The 18,721-nt window shown below is 37.7% G+C and overlaps 2 protein-coding genes across 2 annotated transcripts; one reads left to right on the forward strand and one right to left on the reverse strand.

The window, feature by feature from the left end:
• Positions 1–2,462: 2,462 nt before the first annotated feature.
• Positions 2,463–4,584, forward strand: LOC127842581 (uncharacterized). The gene is made up of 3 exons (XM_052372148.1): positions 2,463–2,577; positions 2,684–2,986; positions 3,308–4,584. The coding sequence occupies exons 1-3, from the start codon at positions 2,487–2,489 to the stop codon at positions 3,994–3,996; spliced, it is 1,083 nt and encodes a 360-aa protein (XP_052228108.1). The 5' UTR covers positions 2,463–2,486; the 3' UTR covers positions 3,997–4,584.
• A 19-nt stretch (positions 4,585–4,603) lies between these two features.
• On the reverse strand, positions 4,604–11,754 carry LOC127840746 (uncharacterized protein K02A2.6-like). Its single transcript, XM_052369162.1, has 2 exons — positions 10,025–11,754; positions 4,604–4,844 (listed from the first exon to the last, which is right to left on the reverse strand). The coding sequence occupies exons 1-2, from the start codon at positions 11,752–11,754 to the stop codon at positions 4,604–4,606; spliced, it is 1,971 nt and encodes a 656-aa protein (XP_052225122.1).
• Between the last annotated feature and the right edge of the window lie 6,967 nt (positions 11,755–18,721).

The raw sequence follows: 18,721 nt of genomic DNA on the forward strand, positions 1-18,721 counted from the left end.
CACGAGGAATTTTAATCGGTTTTAAGAAGCTCCAAACCTCATACTTGGCCCAGAATTATTAATTGAACAGTAAAGTGTACATATCACTTATAGAATCCGTAGAGCGTTTTTCGACAGGTACGTGAGCTTTTCGAACCCGATACTGAACTTCCCAGAAATGTACTAACTCGAGGGCGGATACACAGCATTATTTAACACACATGCGCAACGCTGAAAAGCTAGACGATACTGTTGAAGAAACGCTTTGAATATTTGATTTACTTCCGGGTCAAGTTTTCAAATCTGAGACAGTCGTAGACAATCTGCGTTATAATTTGTTAATTATGTATAAAAATACTCTTCGTTCGCAACTAATTATTTTTATTTTATTGATATTCGTGTACGAACGAAACATTAATACCGTCACTGTGAGTCTGCTCTGTTTTGACTTCAAAACATGATAAACATATTTTCTTCTTTTTTTAAATTTGTATAATATTAACGTTTCATTGAATAAATGCGAGATTCGAATATTTGTGTTACGAGTAAAACAATTACCAACATAAGCTAGTTTTTTGGGGGTTAAATGTTCTTACAGTTTTTACTTTATAATTAATTTGCATTTTTTTACTATTGTTAGCATTGCCATATAAACAATATAAATAGTAATAACAACCATCTCCCACAATTTATGTACATATTAGTCCGATATCAATTTGAAACAACCTTTTTGTTTAAAACGAGCTTTTCACGTGCTGCACGCAAATCAGAGCGCGTTCCATCCACTTACAAAGCGTGGGTCAATCTATTAATAAGCGTCGATGTTAGACCCGATTTGGTGGCTTGTCTATTTCCCTATGTAAATGAGTTTATGCTCTAAACAGATGCTGTTGTTTTTTATTAAGAGGGGAGAAATAAACATTTGCCAGATAAAAGGGTCTTGTCGACGATTAATTCGGAAATATATTTTCTAAAATAATATTATCGCTAAAATGTTTGTATTTAAAGGTTGCGTAATACATGCATATCTTTTTTTCTACAAACTCTCAATGAAATAGTTATTCTAAAATTAAGAGAATGTTTTTTTCCGTGACACTTTAAACTGAAAAATCATTAGAATTGTAATGAATCAAATGTAGATGAAGAACGGATATTCGTATGCACCTTATCTATAAGGGATCGTTGGTGTGGCAAAAAAATCAGTGGAATAGGTTCTTTATATAGGGCCAAGATAAAATCCATCAGAAGGCTTTTTCCGAAAACAAATAAAACAAAAACACTCTTACTCTGTGAGTAGATAAAGTGTAAGTGCGCCATCCCCAATGCGTTTGTTTTCATGGAATTTATGACACAGTGTTTTATTTCTTAATACGAAAACGAAAATACTTGAAACCATTAAACCTTTGGAACAACACTATACATTGATGCGTTTTATAAATATATGTATTACTTTTTATCTTTAAGTAACGCATATATGAATTTAGCTGTCAAATGTATTTCGTGCATAAATAAATCTCTTAGTTAAAGGCTGACAAAACAGAATAATTGAGCAGATTTATGAAACAAAAATTCACATATGAATTAATTGAGCTTGTAATACTGCAAATAATTGCTATTGTTGTTGTTTATGGACCAACGCCTTTTTAGTTGGAATTTATTAACGTCACCGATTCATTCGCAAATAGCTATCAATCTTCACTCATTGACCGATAAACAAATGGATTGCTTTTTAAGTTTTTTTTTATATACATGTACAGCCGTACAAATGTTACTCGATGTTCGTAGCGATATAACATAAGGTCTTTTGCCCAATATGTTTTATAAGGATGATTTTATTCATCATACGCAGCGCCGTTGATCATTAAAATTCTATTGCTTTAGAATACTAATTTAAATGGTTTATAGCTCCATAATGATTGTCCCCGTGAAACTCTACGTACAAACGTACACCCTTAAAGCACATGGCATCGATTCGCACATTCACACGACTCATAGTGGGACATTTTTGATCTGGAAAATATATAGGTATGTTCAATTTGAGTCGTGTTCTAAGAAATCTGGGCATAATGCATGTGCGTAACGTGTCGTCCAAGATTAGCCTTTGCAGTCCGCACAGGCTAATCAGGGACGACATATTCTGCCTAAATTGGATTTTTGCTAAGAAGAGAGTTTATTAAAACGAAAAACGTCATAAAAAGGCGGAAAGTGTCGTCCCTGATTAGCCTGTGCGGACTGCACAGGCTAATCTTGGACAACACTTTACGCACATGCATTAAGCCCAGTTTTCTCAGAACGCGGCTAATATAAAGCGGAACAATTTAAATTCAATTGATCATTGGCAAAAAGTTTGCCTTCGATACAAATTAAATGAAGTGTTCTGAGAATGCTCAGTTGTTCCTATACGAAAGTGAAAATCGCAGGAAATGAGCCATTACTGATCACTAATAAATAGAGAGCGCTTTCACTAAACCCTTCACAAGTAATTTCAACTTTTCGGAACACGCACCATGCAGCTCACGGTCATAGTACTGAGTGTTTTCAGCCTGCATGTTGTCTTAACGTGCTGTCAGGGGAAAACGATCATCACCGATGACAAAGGTACGTGCATTCAAATACGAGTACATTTCCGTCTAGATATGTTAAAAATATTTAATTTGTTTTCAAATTGTTGAGCTGGGTAATCAGAAAATCGTAATATTTTCAGACAATGAAGACGCAATGGTGAAGTTACTGCAGCTGCTGACCAGCGTTCAATTCGCGCAGACACCTGACGTCGGCAGCCATGGCAACCAAAGGACCGGCTCTGCTGATGTCGTAGACTTAAAGACGCCAGACGTCGGTATCCATTTCGGCCAAGATGCCGTCTCTGTGGACGTTACAGACGAACAGACCTCAGACGTCGGTATCCATGGCGACCAAGAGGTCGTCCCTGTGGACTTCACAGACGCCGTTCTGAAGGAGATCATGGCGGAGATAACGGAGGGCGTGGACATTGATCTTAGCAAAGGTTTGAGCATCTTCTTCTCTACTTATTTTTATTTTCACGTTAAATTGAACATTTTATGACATCTGCATCGCCTCCCTTTTCTTGCAGTTAGGTCGATATCCTGTTAAAAATAATAATTATAACAGCCGAAATTGTTCTTTATTGTGCTGTATGCTGCTTATGAAGTGACGTTTAAATGAACGTTATTAACATTAAAATTAATTGTAAAAAATACAGCCAATACTTAGTTTCTAAACAGCAACAATAACACCGAATGACTAAATAACTTATGCATGCAGATTGTTTTTCAATCTTTTGTTGAATAGCGTTTACGACTTGCAGGTTGCACCCATGGCAAGTGTGAGTTCTGCAAACGGGCCAAGTGGTTCAAAGTCTGCGTGGAAGCGTCCATTGTTGGACTGGGCTTTGAAGTGACCGTCTCACTAAATGGCAAGACGATTTACCATAAAGAGATCAGCGTGCGCAACCCACCGCCTATCTGCTTTAACCGCATCCCTGGCCTGAGTAAGCTTGCTGACGTGTGCCTGGTGGTGTACGATGTTGACCTGGTCAACAAAAAGGCGTGCGTCAAGATCACCTTCAAGGTCAAGATTGGTCCCATCAAGAAGAAGTTCATTATTAAGATAGCATGCTTTAAGATCCCGCTTGCAAGCCTTCAAGAGACGGATCAGGCTTCTGATAACGCGAGTGGAGCGCTCACTCTCAACGGATCTTCTGATAACGCGAGTGGAGCGCTCACTCTCAACGGATCTTCTGATAACGCGGGTAGAGCGCTCACTCTCAACGGATCTTCTGATAACGCGGGTAGAGCGCTCACTCTCAACGGATCTTCTGATAACGCGAGTGGAGCGCTCACTTTCAACGGATCTTCTGATAACGCGAGTGGAGCGCTCACTCTCAACGGATCTTCTGATAACGCGAGTGGAGCGCTCACTCTCAACGGATCTTCTGATAACGCGAGTGGAGCGCTCACTCTCAACGGATCTCCTCCGTGGAATCCATACGTCTAGATCTCAGCATCAACACTGACACACACTCACAGTATTCTTTACTTGGACTTCTTCTTTACTTCTACTTCTTTACTTTCAAATGGGCAATATAATCCATACTTACAAGGCTTCCACAAGGGTATACGCGTTTATCGAACGCAGCATATTATTTTCCGGTATTATGTGACACCAAGGGTGTCAAGATGATTACCGAATCTGTTAACAGGTCCCATTTTATCACAGATCTTTAAAGTCTGAAAGTTTATCATTAACTTGTTTTAACAATGAAGTTTCATTTAACATTGTAAGTGTGCACATACGTTGAATATTGTGAAAAGTTTACTGCAAACACAAGATAAATAAAACCACTAAATTCAAACAAAATCTATTCAACTGTATGCATTATTAAAATCTTATAAGCAATTCAATTTTTAACAACGCTGTTCTTCGTGATCTATGCTTAGTTTGTTTTACCTGGTGTTAATAATTATAGGAAAAATATATAGTTAATATTATTAGTTATACCTATATCATATTTTGTTATTCAATCATTACAAAAATGCTCATGTTAAAACATTAAATAATGAAATAAAAAGTTAAATCAAATAAGTCGGAGAGTGGCGCTTGTTTACTGCTGTCCTGCTTGGTGCGCGGCCTGGAAGTTGGGGAGACAGTGGGTGGGAATGAGTGATGGTGGCTCCGGAGGGAGGTCTGTGAGGCTCCATAGTCGATCTTTGACTAAACTGTTGCAACGGGCAGCGATAGGGTGGATGTGGGAGCGCTTGCCTCGATTGCTTCCGCGGTTGGGGGCTCGGGGCGGGGTCAGGTTTTTAGGCAGGCCGTATTTTGGCTCGGTCGGCGGACGTGTACTTATGGGGAGGCGGTTTGCTCTTTACACTGGAAGCTGAGACAAGACGCAAATGCCTTTCACGACTGACTTACGCAAACAGTTTGACTAACCCCTCAAATTCCGCTCCAGACAAATACACAACAACCACATGAAATATACTCAACATTACCCACCAGAGCTCACCATTCTAGCAACCACACGTTTGGCTTCTAAATTACTACACATACATAATTCAATGTTTATATAATTAAAATCCCTTATAACTCCCTTATCTTTCGGCATCAAAATTACTAATCTGACGAGCCACAGATTCACATGACTACCTGGGCACATTAAGGTCTCATTTGCCACCGTGCTATTGTTTTCTTTAAAAAATATTTGTTTGGCGAATACCCGTACAGCAGGGGTAAATAGTGACCTACCTGAAAGGTCATAGGGACAACTCAAAGTTGTCGAAAAGACGCGGAGATGACCTATAAATAAACTCCACACACATAATGAAACAGTTAAGAAACCTCAAGGAAGCTATAGTATAAGTAATATATCCGTTGATCGACTTGTTAAGGTCAACCGTCAGTTTAATAAAAGAATCAGAACAACTGTTATGCAACACTGAAAGGTTGTAATTTCGTCATAAGCGGTTATTTGTTAATAACTAAATTAGCTATATTTGAAGCTTTGGGTCTAGGGGATTGCGGAAATATCACATTAAAAAAACGGTTAGTTTGCCAGTTATTAGCATATAATAATATATGGTATGACCTCATCGGTATTCATTTATTTGAATTGTGCGCAAAACACCTGTTAACGTTAACGAATGAAAGCCTGCCATCCGGACGGGATGCAGTATGGCGTCGCGAAGCTTGTTTAACTATTTACACATTACACCAAACTGTGCGTAGCTTAAAATCAATAACGTCGATGATAAGAACGTTTTTTTTTCATCGGTGTTAATTGATCGTAATTCACACTTATTTAGAATATTATAAAGGTTCAAAAATCTACTGTTTTAAATATTAAAGGCCGCAGTACAACGGCTGCAAAAACATCGCCCTTCCGTAGATTGTTTGCGCACAGTAACAGCCAGATTAAGCCCCTTGCAGAGCTCTGTGATGACGTAGATAAGGCATGCCACCATTCCAAATCACAAAATGTACGTTTCATTTAATATAAGTCAAAATGTTATCAATATTATACTGAAAAGCAATGGCGTAATAGCCGGTCGGCTCTTGTCACGGGTCTGACTTAAAGACGACGACATTCTCCGGTTTTATCAAGGCGCGTTCGATGATACCCGCTCGTCACTTACGTCTTTACAACTCATTTTTAAACCCACTTAAAACTCCTTTGTAGCCTGTTAGCTTGATTATTTGAAATGTATGGGTCAAGTTTCGCCTTTTTGTTTCGATGATCTGCTGATTTTGCTAATACTTATTTTCGAAGAGCTGATGTCGAGAGAGAACATGTCATCCAAAGCTGGAGCTTTTTTGTTGTTGTAAATGTCATTACACATAAACATACTTTTGATTGAAAATGTCTGGAAAATAAAATAACTGCAATTTTCTTTTTTATCTCCTAAATATACACGTCACATATGCATGTTCGAAACATTTTAAGCATTTAAACAAGTTGTTATATAAGTGTTCTCAACTGCATTTTAATAAAGTACGGGCTTTGCATGTCAAGTTAGTGCATGTGCCACTTGACACTTCTGTTATTGTCTTCTTTAGGGATTGTTTTAAAAGATTGTTCAATGGTCAATTTGTTTAGTCATCTTTCAATGAAGATATCTTCAGATTTGTTACCGGATAATCACAATACAATCAGAGGGCACATTAAAGTAAGTCTTGTTAAAAAGTTCAATTGAAATGATAATGAACATATTAACTTTTCAGATCTGGAAAAATGAAAACATGGAATGGTTTTCATTCTTCGACATATGAGTCGCGTCATGCGAAAATGGCTCTTATGCCGTACGTGGACAGCGTATGTCTTAACCATCCTGTGTAATTTTCTTTGTGTATTGTTTATTGAACAGTCAAACAATAAAATGGAAAACTATATGGTGAGATTCTTCCATAAAGCTTCATTCTTGTTTACTATAGATTATCATTAAAGGTTTGTTGCTTTCAGCTCGTCAGTCATTAAGGAGCAACTACTTTTGTAACCAACATAATAACTTAAGGATCCTCTGTTAAAGTGTTTGAACAGGATGCTGTTTTCATGTACAGGCCACTATGCTCTTGACTGTTTACTGATGGATTAAACAAAGAAGAATTGTCACTACCTCTAGCTCAAATACCATAGTAGGTTAAGCTTAAGTTAAAGCGGTCCCTATGTATCGTGTGGAAACAACTGGAATATGAAGATACAACATCATTGGTTTCAGGTCCCTGTGGCCTTATCAGTGTGCTATATTATTTGTACAACTGCAAAACGAGTTTGATCCGTTAAGATATACCATAATTATTTGTATCCTTGAACAATCTCCAGATTCTGATTGTTCAATGTAAAAAATTGCCTACTTATGACCTCTTTATTGTTGGAAAACGCCACAGTCTTTTTAGATGAAAGAATTACAATAAAACGTTAGAAGCATTCCATTATTCTTTTTTAGTTTTCAGACAAGTGTTTCATTTTCATATAATTTGACAAATAAGAATAATTGCATAGAATTAGAATGAGAGCCGTAATAAATGTCCACGACTCCATATACTTAATGTTGGGCGAAATATGCAATAAATTGTCACCGATGATTGCTCACAGCAGCCTAAAAAATCAACCGCTGCTTGAATGATAAGGACGGAACGTAGCTGCTGCTCACGATCATGTTCGTTCACGTGGTAATAAACGGATCCAAGCACCAGTATTCCACATGTGTATGCTTAACGAAACAGAATAAACGTAGACCCAAAAGGAAAAAACTTGAGCAAACGCTTTCAAGTATATTAATGCTATTTACATATGGTTTACATAAGTGTTGTGTTTGGGTAAACAAACGAAGTGAAACGCATATAATTTCAGTGGCTACTTTATTATCATTCAACGATAGAAGCGATCAATGCCTAACAACTAACTAACCATATCAGAGGTCAACATGCAGTTATGAAGAACATGGGGCGGTGCGTTGCTACGCTTCATTTACAAGTAGGCGTGGCGTAGCGGCATTATCTAAATACACAACAATTCTCCCCTTTTAATTTCATTGATCATACATGTAAATAAAAATGAACATACAAACACATGCGTTTACATGTAAATATCAATGTACACTATTCTAACAATTATAATGAATAATCAATAATACCTTGAACATTTCAAGTTCATGACCTCTTAACTAAGCATGACCTTTTATTCATTATAGCATGCAATCAAAGAACATTAGCGAGCGTTCGAATTCGACACAGTTTGTAAAAACAACTGAGGACCTGTCTTTCTCTCCTGCCAACTAAAATTAATGTCTGTATGCCACTATAAAACGTAATTGGCTTAACATTAAACCATCAGTGTCATTAGTACTGCAGGCTTTCGGGCGGTCTTCTATTGCGTAATGGATAGCGTCTTTCTGGCAATCGTAAATCCGTATCATTACTACGATTATCCCGGGACTTATTTATTTCCATCGAATTCGGTGCCGGCTGAAGTTCACTGACATTTGTGTTCGCGGCATTTAAAGTAGTTTCTAAGGGTGTGAAAACAGGTACATTTATACCAGAATACTTCTGCATTTCCGACGCGCGAAGCTGATCAACATGGCGTTTCCATGTCATATTATTCCCGATATCTACTTTGTATAATAGTGGACCATCTCGAGAAACTATTGACCCAGGGATCCATTTTTCCTTTGAAGTAGGTCTGAAATCTCGCGCTAAGACACGTTGGCCTAATTCGAATTCGCGAACTTTTCTATTGTCAGCCATTGACAATTGCATTTGACCATTAGTGACTCGTGTCTGTGTGTCGGGTATCATCAAATCAAGTTTACTGCGCAAATTCCGACCGAAAAACAGTTTTGCAGGAGTTTCCCCCGTCGTACAATGTGGCGTATTACGATATGCCAACAAGACAGAGTTGATCTTCAAATTGAAATCGGTGTTTTCATGCATAAAAGCGCGCATTGCAGATTTGAAAGAGCCATTGAACCTTTCCACATGACCATTTGTGGACGGTTTTGCTACCGCAGTTCTTATATGACATATCCCGTTTCTCTTCATAAACAGAGAAAATTCTTCAGATGTAAATTGACAACCATTGTCTCATACTAATTGCTTGGGCAAGCCGTATCTTGCGAATATTGTACGCAATTCTTCAATTGTTCTTTCAGAAGTTATCGATTTCATTTCGATGACTTCTGGCCATTTCGAATGAGCATCTACGATAACCAAGAACATGCGTCCAAGAAATGGACCTATGAAATCTACATGTATTCGCTCCCAACTTGACGTAGGCCATTCCCACGGGTGTAACTGAACTTTCGCGGGCGATTTCTGTTGCATTTGACACGGTTCGCATCTTTTAACCATGTGTTCGATGTCAGTGTCAATGCCAGGCCACCAGACGTAACTACGCGCTAGTGCCTTTATTTTAACGATACCTGGATGGCTGATGTGCAATAAATCAAGCACACGTTCGCGCATCTTAATGGGAATTATCACCCTAATGCCCCACATTAAGCATCCGTGGTGAATCGTCAATTCATTTCGTCGCGCGTAATAGCCTTTCAAAAGAGGGTCATTATCATTGGTTTTCCAACCTTGTTGTACTTGCCTAAATACACGTGACATAACGCGCTCCCGCCTAGTTTCACGGCTGATTTCCGCGCTCGTGACCGGAATTTGTTCTAACTGAGAAGTGTAGAACACATCTTCAACTGAAATTTCTTTACCCTTTTCCTTTGACGGCGCGGGTAAACGCGACAATCCGTCCACATTAATATGCATTTTAGTACTTTTGTACTGTATATCGTAATCGAATCCAGAGAGAAATATAGCATATCTCTGAACGCGCGCGGCAGTCGTTGCCGGAATGCTTTTGCTCGGGCTAAATATTGAAGTGATGGGTTGGCAATCAGTAACCAATGTGAATTTTCTACCATAGAGATATGGGTAATACTTTTGTACTGCCCAATAAATTGCCAATGCTTCCCTATCGATTTGAGCATATTTCATTTCAGTTTTGGTAAGTGACCTTGATGCGAACGCGATCGGCTTTTCTGAGCCATCTGGCATAACGTGTGACAATATACCGGAAATACCGAACGGTGAGGCATCCGACGCGAGCCTAACCGGAAGTTCCGGGTTGTAGTGTGTAAGAACAGGTTCCGTAATGAGAAGTGTTTTCGACTTTTCGAACGCGCTCTGGCATTCTTTTGACCAGACGAATTTTCGATTTTTCTCGAGCAACGCGTTCATGGGCTTTGTTACGGTCGCGAGATCTGGCAGAAAACGATGGTAATAATTGAGTACCCCGAGATATGCCCTACGTGATGTAACATCACATGGAGGTGGTGTATTCAATACCGCCTTTACTTTATCCTGACACTTCCATAAACCTTGTTCGTCAATTTCATGACCACAGAATGTAATCCTTGGCACGAAAAACTCACACTTGTCCTTATTTACTTTAATTCCATATTGCTGTAACATACACAACACCTTTTGTAAGTTATCCAAATGCACATTATCACTTTCACCAGTAATCACCATATCATCCAGCATGCACTGCACCCCAGGGATTCCTTGAAGAATTTGGTCCATTGTGCGTTGCCATATAGCTGGAGCAGAAGAAACCCCATATAGCATCCGGTTGTAACGGTACAATCCTCGGTGGGTGTTGATCGTTAGCAACTCCTTGGTTTCGTCCTCGCATTCTAGTTGTAGGTACGCTTGTCGTATATCAAGCTTGCTGTATTTTCGCCCATTTGACAGATTGGCGAAAATGTCCTCGATTCTTGGGAGAGGATATCTATCAACCTTGATTGATTGATTTACGGTAACCTTAAAATCACCGCATATTCTCACATCGCCGTTTCCTTTTACGACAGGAACGATCGGTGTCGCCCATTCACTGGTGTCCACTTTCGAGATGATTCCTTGACTCTCGAGACTGTCCAGTTCTTTCTCTATTTTTGGCTTAATAGAGTACGGTGCCGGCCTAGCCTTTATGAATTTAGGCTGAGCATTTTCATTTAGGGTGAGCCTTGCCTTAATGCCCTTCACCTGTCCTATACCGTCACTAAACACGTCTTTATGTTTGTCAAGTATAGAATTTAGACGTACCTTCAGGCCTTCCGTTGTCACAGAGTTCACGTTAAAAAGTGTGTCCCAGTCCAGTTTGATGTGACTCAGCCAGTCCCTTCCGAACAGTGCAGGCCCATCACCTTTTACGACGCAAAGTCGCATTGTTCGCGATTGTCCATTATAACTGACATGCACCATTACTGTCCCTTGTTGCTCTATGACATCGCCTGAATATGTCTTCAGTATGGAAAAAGCAGGATCGAGCTTCATATTTCCGAATCGTTTTCGGAAATCCTTGTTTGATATGAGGGTAACTGCTGATCCTGTATCAAGCTCCATGGGTACCTCGACATCGTTAATCTTCGGCTTAACGATGAATTTCCCGTTGTCTCCTTTGTTCACAGTGTTGATCACTGAAACGTTTTCCTCCATACACTGCACCGACTTAAGCTTCCTACATATAGCCTTTATATGTCCCTTTGCTTTACAGTGATGACAAACTGCATCTTTCAGTCTGCATTTCTCGGAGGGGTGGTTAGTTTTCCCACAATGGATGCACTTGGTGCTCTCTTTGGCATGTTTGTGATGCTTCCATTTCTTAGGTTTTGTTGAATGTCCAACTCGATTGACAGGCACATCGGCGGCTGCCGATAACTGTAACTCGGCGGCGTCCTTATGTGCAGCTTCCATGACAAGCGCTATTTCTATGGCATTTTGCAGTGTCAAATCAGCGATTGACAATAATCTTCGCTGTGTTCCTGCATCTTTAAGTCCACAAACGAACCTGTCCCTTAAAGAATCGTTCAAGTTCGATCCGAATTCACACTTTCGCCCACTGCTTGTTTCCTCTTGTGAAATCGGAATCGTTCCGCGATTATTAACGGTTTCGGGCACAAAAGAGTTTGTAAAAGCTGACAAAGTTCCTCATACGATTTATCGGACGGCTTTGCTGGTACGGTAAGGTTCCTTAACAACCCGTACGTCTTTTCACCGAGGAGTGTTAAAAGTCCTGCCACTTTTCGTTCATTATCGATGTCATTGACCATAAAGTACTGTTCAAGTCGTTCCTGGTAGGAAGTCCATGTTTCGACATTGCTGTCATATGCGTTAATGTTCCCAATCAGGCCCGTTGCCATTTTGTGTTTATATCCAGAATTTCACGCACAATCTTATTAAACGGATAAAATTCTCGAAATATAATCCACAAAGTTTTATCCTCGTCGCCAGTTTGTTGTGTTTGGGTAAACAAACGAAGTGAAACGCATATAATTTCAGTGGCTACTTTATTATCATTCAACGATAGAAGCGATCAATGCCTAACAACTAACTAACCATATCAGAGGTCAAAATGCAGTTATGAAGAACATGGGGCGGTGCGTTGCTACGCTTCATTTACAAGTAGGCGTGGCGTAGCGGCATTATCTAAATACACAACAATAAGGGTTATATTAAATGATAAGTTAAAAACCAAATCTGTTTTACCATCATTTTTAGCCACAAGAATGGACATCTCAAAAACCGAGAATGCGAGAACGCGATGGCGAGAGCGCGATGATACAATGGCGACAGTACGATATGACTATCGTTTTGTCGCAATCGTACTATCGCACTGTCGCCATCATATTGTCGCACTATCGTATTGTCGGCATCGTACTATCGTGATCTCGAATTCTCGCATTCGCGTTCTCGCATTCTCGCCATCGTATTGTCGCACTGTCGTCATCGTATTGTCGCATTCTCGTCATCGTACTCTCGCGTTCTCGCATTCTCGCCCTCTGGATTTTAATGTGTAACCACGATGGCCCTAACGGTATTCCGTACTGTACAGTGCACCGTTCTGCCGTGTGAAACCACTAACGGTTAAAGTATTGGTATCCGATGGATGGATGATGGTGTTTCGTTTCACTTCCAGCATCGGCGAATCCGTCTATGACGAACTGGTCAAAGGTTATCTATCATCACTTATATACGGTACTTCAATATTTTCTGACACGGGCTTTACCTTTTACAAAATTAGTCTTCTTTCTGCATATTATAAGCTATACTCGCTTAAATAATAATAATTATGAAACATTATTGACAATAAAAACTCCTAAAGAAGCCCACTATTCTAATATTTATTTTCTATCTTAATGCAAAATACAGAATCAAAATACTTGTAAGCTATGATTTAAACATAAGACCAAACAAAGTATTTAGGGGACAAAAAGAGCTTTATTTCTACATAATAACTACATCTTTAAGTACAAAATGTGCGCGCAAGTACATATAATATCAAAGCATAAAGCGCGCGCTGACCGTACATAATATACAAAAGTTAAGAATGCGCGCTCAAAAGAACATAAATCAAATACTAGTATGCGTCAACAAATACCATGCGGAAGTTATATCTATAATATCCAATTGGTAGCGCTGAGTGATACATGTGAATTCAAGTAAGTGTCTATGACAGGTACGCACACTTATTGATACTAAAAATACAATTATATCAAGCTCGTTATATTCTACATAACATAAATCAATAATGAGAAAAATCCACTGTATTACATACATTTTTTTACTATTGACCTTCCCCATAAATATAGATTGTTTGACTATAATCCCCCATAGTAGAATTGCTCGAGCCCAACATAATTAAACTAGGGATGGAGGGAAGGAGAGACGTGTAAGCACTTTGAGCTGCGCGCACTGACTGCCTCAACGGGCTGCATGCTGGGCAGAGCCGGGCTACTGACACGTGGTCTCAAAGGTGGTGCTGGCAGGACATTAAGCCGGTTTTTCATCATAAAGCATAAGTGGCAGGACAAACATATGGGAAACAGCGCGTTTGGTCTCTCGTATTAATACAGTTAAGAATCTTTATTCAACATTATTCTATACATGTTGTAGAGTATGTGAACAATAAAATTTAGTTTGAGCTAATCCGGCCTGAACATATATCGATATTTGAATAAAACCAGTCATATGGTAAATCTCTAGGATCAGATACCTCGGATGTCAAAACACTGACCATGGCCCGTTCTTTGTCAAGTCATTTTCGCGAGCCTGCCTTGTACACCTGGCACAACATCGCCATCAAGAACATGACAAACATAGGGTTTGCATACGTTATCTTTAACCGAAGAGTTTCATCCTATATGCACTAGTTTACGAATGCCCGTGTCCTTCTGTCTAGCTGGCAAAGTCCAACGTCCAAAGAGCCATTTTCTATAGACGGATATCATTACGACTCCCTCATACTACGACGTTTTCACATCAATAGACGTTATGGGCCGGGCGAGAACGACAAGGTTTACATTACCGTGAGTGCCTAGTTACGAACGGTCCACTTTCTCAGACATTATGTCGGGCGACTTGTACAACAGGCGACAGTTTTAATAGGCCGATTACATGTCCGTCTGTGTGCACATTGAAATAAGCCCATGACGGATTTGAAAACGGCCATTAATTTTCTAGTGATTCTGTACATTGTACTGTACAAAGAGGCATTGTTACTGTATTGCTACAGTTTTGTGCTGAATGCTTTACACACCGGATTCTTAACTGCAAAATGTGCTGTGGTCAGTTGCCTGTGAAGAGAGATACTTGGCAAATTTTGTTACTGTGCAATGCTTAACTTACAAGATGATAATAAATTTTACAATTGCTTCTCACTTAGTACTTATTCAAATTCGTTTGCTAATCAGTGATTTTGCCAGTCTATTTTTTCATTGAGAATATTTTAGGTAAAATCAAATGTCATATACAGTAGGTGTCCTGGTAATAGGGACTGGTTAAGTATTTGGCTAACAGATATATTCCAGATCAAACTCGGAGCTATTTGCAGAATAAATTTTAACTTATGCATTAAAATTAGAAAAAACAACAACACAGATTTGAGACATTAAGGAGACACTGATTGTACACTTGGTTAAGATCAGAGGCTTAGCTTAAGCTTCTGACTATAGATTTATTCTGTTTGCTATCAAAATGGACATTATTTTGACATTAAACATATATTCCATTTACACATGATATCAGTCCGCTGAGACATTATAAAATAACATATCTACATGTATATTCAAAACACATGTTTTATTTGAGAAATAGCAACATGTACTGTTACAATTAATTTCAAAACATTACATGTATGTAAAACTATTTAATGTTGACAAACGTTATGAGAAATACAAATATTATACCAAAAACGTTATTGGCAGACACCGTAAATCAAAGAAATCAATAAAATTAAAAAACAATCAGTATACTATTAATATCTCGAACTCTGTTATCTCGAGTTCCATGGATATTTATGATGTTTTATCTGAATAAAATACCTATTATTTTACATTTTTTACTTGTATCATGTTAGGGATAACTAATAATACGTGTCCGAATTACCAGAAATGCCAATACATTTGCAGCTAAAGTAATTCGATAATTATGTGAAACCTTGTCCAATACAACTCCGAAATATTGATAGTAGACTGCACATATATTATACATACAATTATACAATTACTATTGTTACATGAAATCAGACAAGATTTTGCGATGTGTCTTACATAAATTATTCAACTGATTAAGCCCTAAACATTCACAACAAAAAATCTGATGCCTACACATAGAAAAACAGTAGTTTAAATGATTTCTTCTCCAACATTATCCATGTTGCATGGCTCATCTGTTGTTGAACTGCAAGAAGAAAAGGAAAGGGGATATAAGACTAAATCACATTATTTATATACCCATGGATTAACTTCTATATCTTATAAAGATTAACTTAACATAGATTCATATATCTGCTTTGTTAGCGTATGATAGTCGATTGAACTAAATAAATAAATAATTCCACCAATAAGAAAAAAAGCTTCACCTGACATGTTCCGTTTTGCTGTTTGAGCCTTTTCCAGTTTTGCCTCTTGCCTGGCGGAAGTCCTTCATCTTCCTGTGAATTGAGAAGTAAAAACCATATCATCACTTGATACATTCTTTTAAGCTACTTATAATACTATTGTCAATGTTTGTGTATGAGTGGGTAACGCCATTGTTGACAAGTTGATATCATCAATTTTAAATGCAGCAACTTTACGGTTGTTGTTTTCAGTTATGGTCTTTTGACACTTTTTCAATACACTTTCAGATATACGCTGCACACTTTCAAGAGTGTTCAGATATGCCCACTTTTCTTTCAATTCAATCTCATACTGCAGCGGGGTTTCAATGTGTTTAGAAAAACGGTTCTCGAATAAACATATCCTCTTCCATTCTGACGTAGAAAACTTGGTTTTATGATCAATATACAATGTTTTACTTGTGTCCAATTCTGCTAGATCCAAAACATCATCACACCATTTTAAGCGTTGAGCAATCTCCTTGTATAATTCATACACATAGCTAGAATCTGTCTGAACAGCCGACTTTAATTGTATGATTTCAACAATTTCGTTTAAGATTTGCTGGCAAATTTTTACCTGATCATGATGCTTACCAGCATATCGAATAATAGCAGCACTGAGTGAAACTTATCTTTGGCCTTTCTCATCAAGAAATCCAGTCTTATATTTTCTCAATTCTTTCAAAATATTGCTTCCAAACACCTTAGGCTCATCAGACTGTCTATTGTCTTGCAAATATCTTAAAAACTGGTCAAATTCTGTAAGCAACACGTTGTTTCTATAGACGAAATGCAAAGACTTCAGTGAATCAAGTCTGGTGTTTATTTCCATTTGGTTATCAAATTGTCTTCCTTCAAAGGCATTCTGAAAATATGAGAAATAATTCTGATAAATGTCACTTGCAATCATAATTCAACTGTGAAAAGTTAAAAGTGAATGAAGCAAATCGAACATTAACCGAATTCGCTTATGTATTGTATGAAACAAAATCCTCGCAAGGAAAAGAGAAACGCTAAAATGCGTCGTTCAAAGTGATCCATAGGTTAGTACAAAGGCCTGCATTGCTGCCTAATACATTTACATGTAAGTGTTCAAGATATAATGAAGCATAAAGATATAAAGATCACGCCATGCTAACCTCATTTAATTGACATATTCCTATTTCTTTTCAGACAACCCGCGTACATAAATTGGAAAATAGGCCGCACCCCCTGGTGGCTATGTGCTTTTGTTAAAAACAAAAACAAAGTGTCACTCTTGTCTCAAAATATTGTATGAATCTACCCAGCGGTTTCAGAGAAGAAAATACGCCCCACCCAATGGCAACTATGTTTCTTTTAGATATCAATACAATTTAAACAAACTTGATAAAATGTGTTTTAGTACAATGAAAATACATTTTCTCTAAAAATGACAAGACATTTATTATACAATTTGTATGATTTATTTAACATTTTTGCTAATTTAAATGCACAATACCTCTAAAGGCATAATTAGAGCTAGATAGGTTGGAATTATAATAATAATACTAATAATAAATTAATAATAATAATAATAATAATAATAATAATAATAATAATAATAATAAAAAAACACAATAATAATTATAATAAAAACAAATGCTTACCTTTTATTCTCAACATCTCAGTACTTTGATTCTTTGTAAATTCCGGTCTTAATGCTAAACAGACTCAAATACCAAGACCAGGGACTCATGTGTAATATTGATGCCTTATCTCTGTGTGTTGAAGAAACAGGAGCAGGAGATTTATTGCTCTGTTAATGTTCCTTGTGGTGAAAGGGACCCCAGTGGTCAGCTCTGGCTGATATCCCTATATCCTAGCAGCCATGAAGGTGTGAAAGTAGAAAGTACTCAGGTCCAGGGGTAAAGTCTCTAGACTGAAAAAAAATCTATGATCTTGTGTTGTAACCTCCAAATATTTCATAGTTCATTTTATTTACATTGGTTTCCTTTTTTTACTGGCAACCGTGTGCAGTTTTCATTAATGGAACAGAACTGTGTAGGTTTTTAAAAATCTGCTACATCTTTAAAGCGTAATTTCATATTTTTCTCAACTTCAAGGGGAGATAATCTGAACTTATTTTTACGTTGCTCATTTACGATAGGGGTTGAGTACTCATTGATATGAAAACACTGTACAAGTTTTAATGTGTTTACGACCCCCCCCACCCTCTCACACATATATTTCATGGGCATAATAAAAACAAACAATGGTTACAATAAAACAGCATATTTATTTAAAGTGGCCTTTTCACAGATTTTGGCATGTTTTGAAGTTTGTCATTAAATGCTTTATATTGATAAATGTAAACATTTGATCTAAAAAGCTCCAGTAAAAAATCAAGAATACAACTAAAAGAAGGAAAAAAAAAGTAGCCCGCAGCAGGGCTCGAACCAGTGACCCCCGGAGTCCTGGAGTATAAACCAATTAGAACGCTCGGCCATCCTGCTAAGCATACATGAAAGACGTATTTTATACTTTATATAAGCAATCTTCGTAGTTTCAAAAAATTAAACGATAACAACAGTTGCAACGCTTTATGATTTTCAGGTTTTTAAATCGTCAAAAGATGAATATAATGGCTATATTAGACCATGGTAAATGTTCAGTATTATTGTTTCCTCACTAATATCATAACTTAAACGAAAATTTGCGAATCTGAAACAACTTTTTTCTATTTTATCAATTTACCAAAACGTGAAAAGATCCCTTTAAACTAAAATGTATACATCAAAACAAAAAGTTAACATAAAACAC

The sequence above is a fragment of the Dreissena polymorpha genome, chromosome 8 (assembly GCF_020536995.1).
Source record: "Dreissena polymorpha isolate Duluth1 chromosome 8, UMN_Dpol_1.0, whole genome shotgun sequence".
Taxonomy (NCBI): domain Eukaryota; kingdom Metazoa; phylum Mollusca; class Bivalvia; order Myida; family Dreissenidae; genus Dreissena; species Dreissena polymorpha.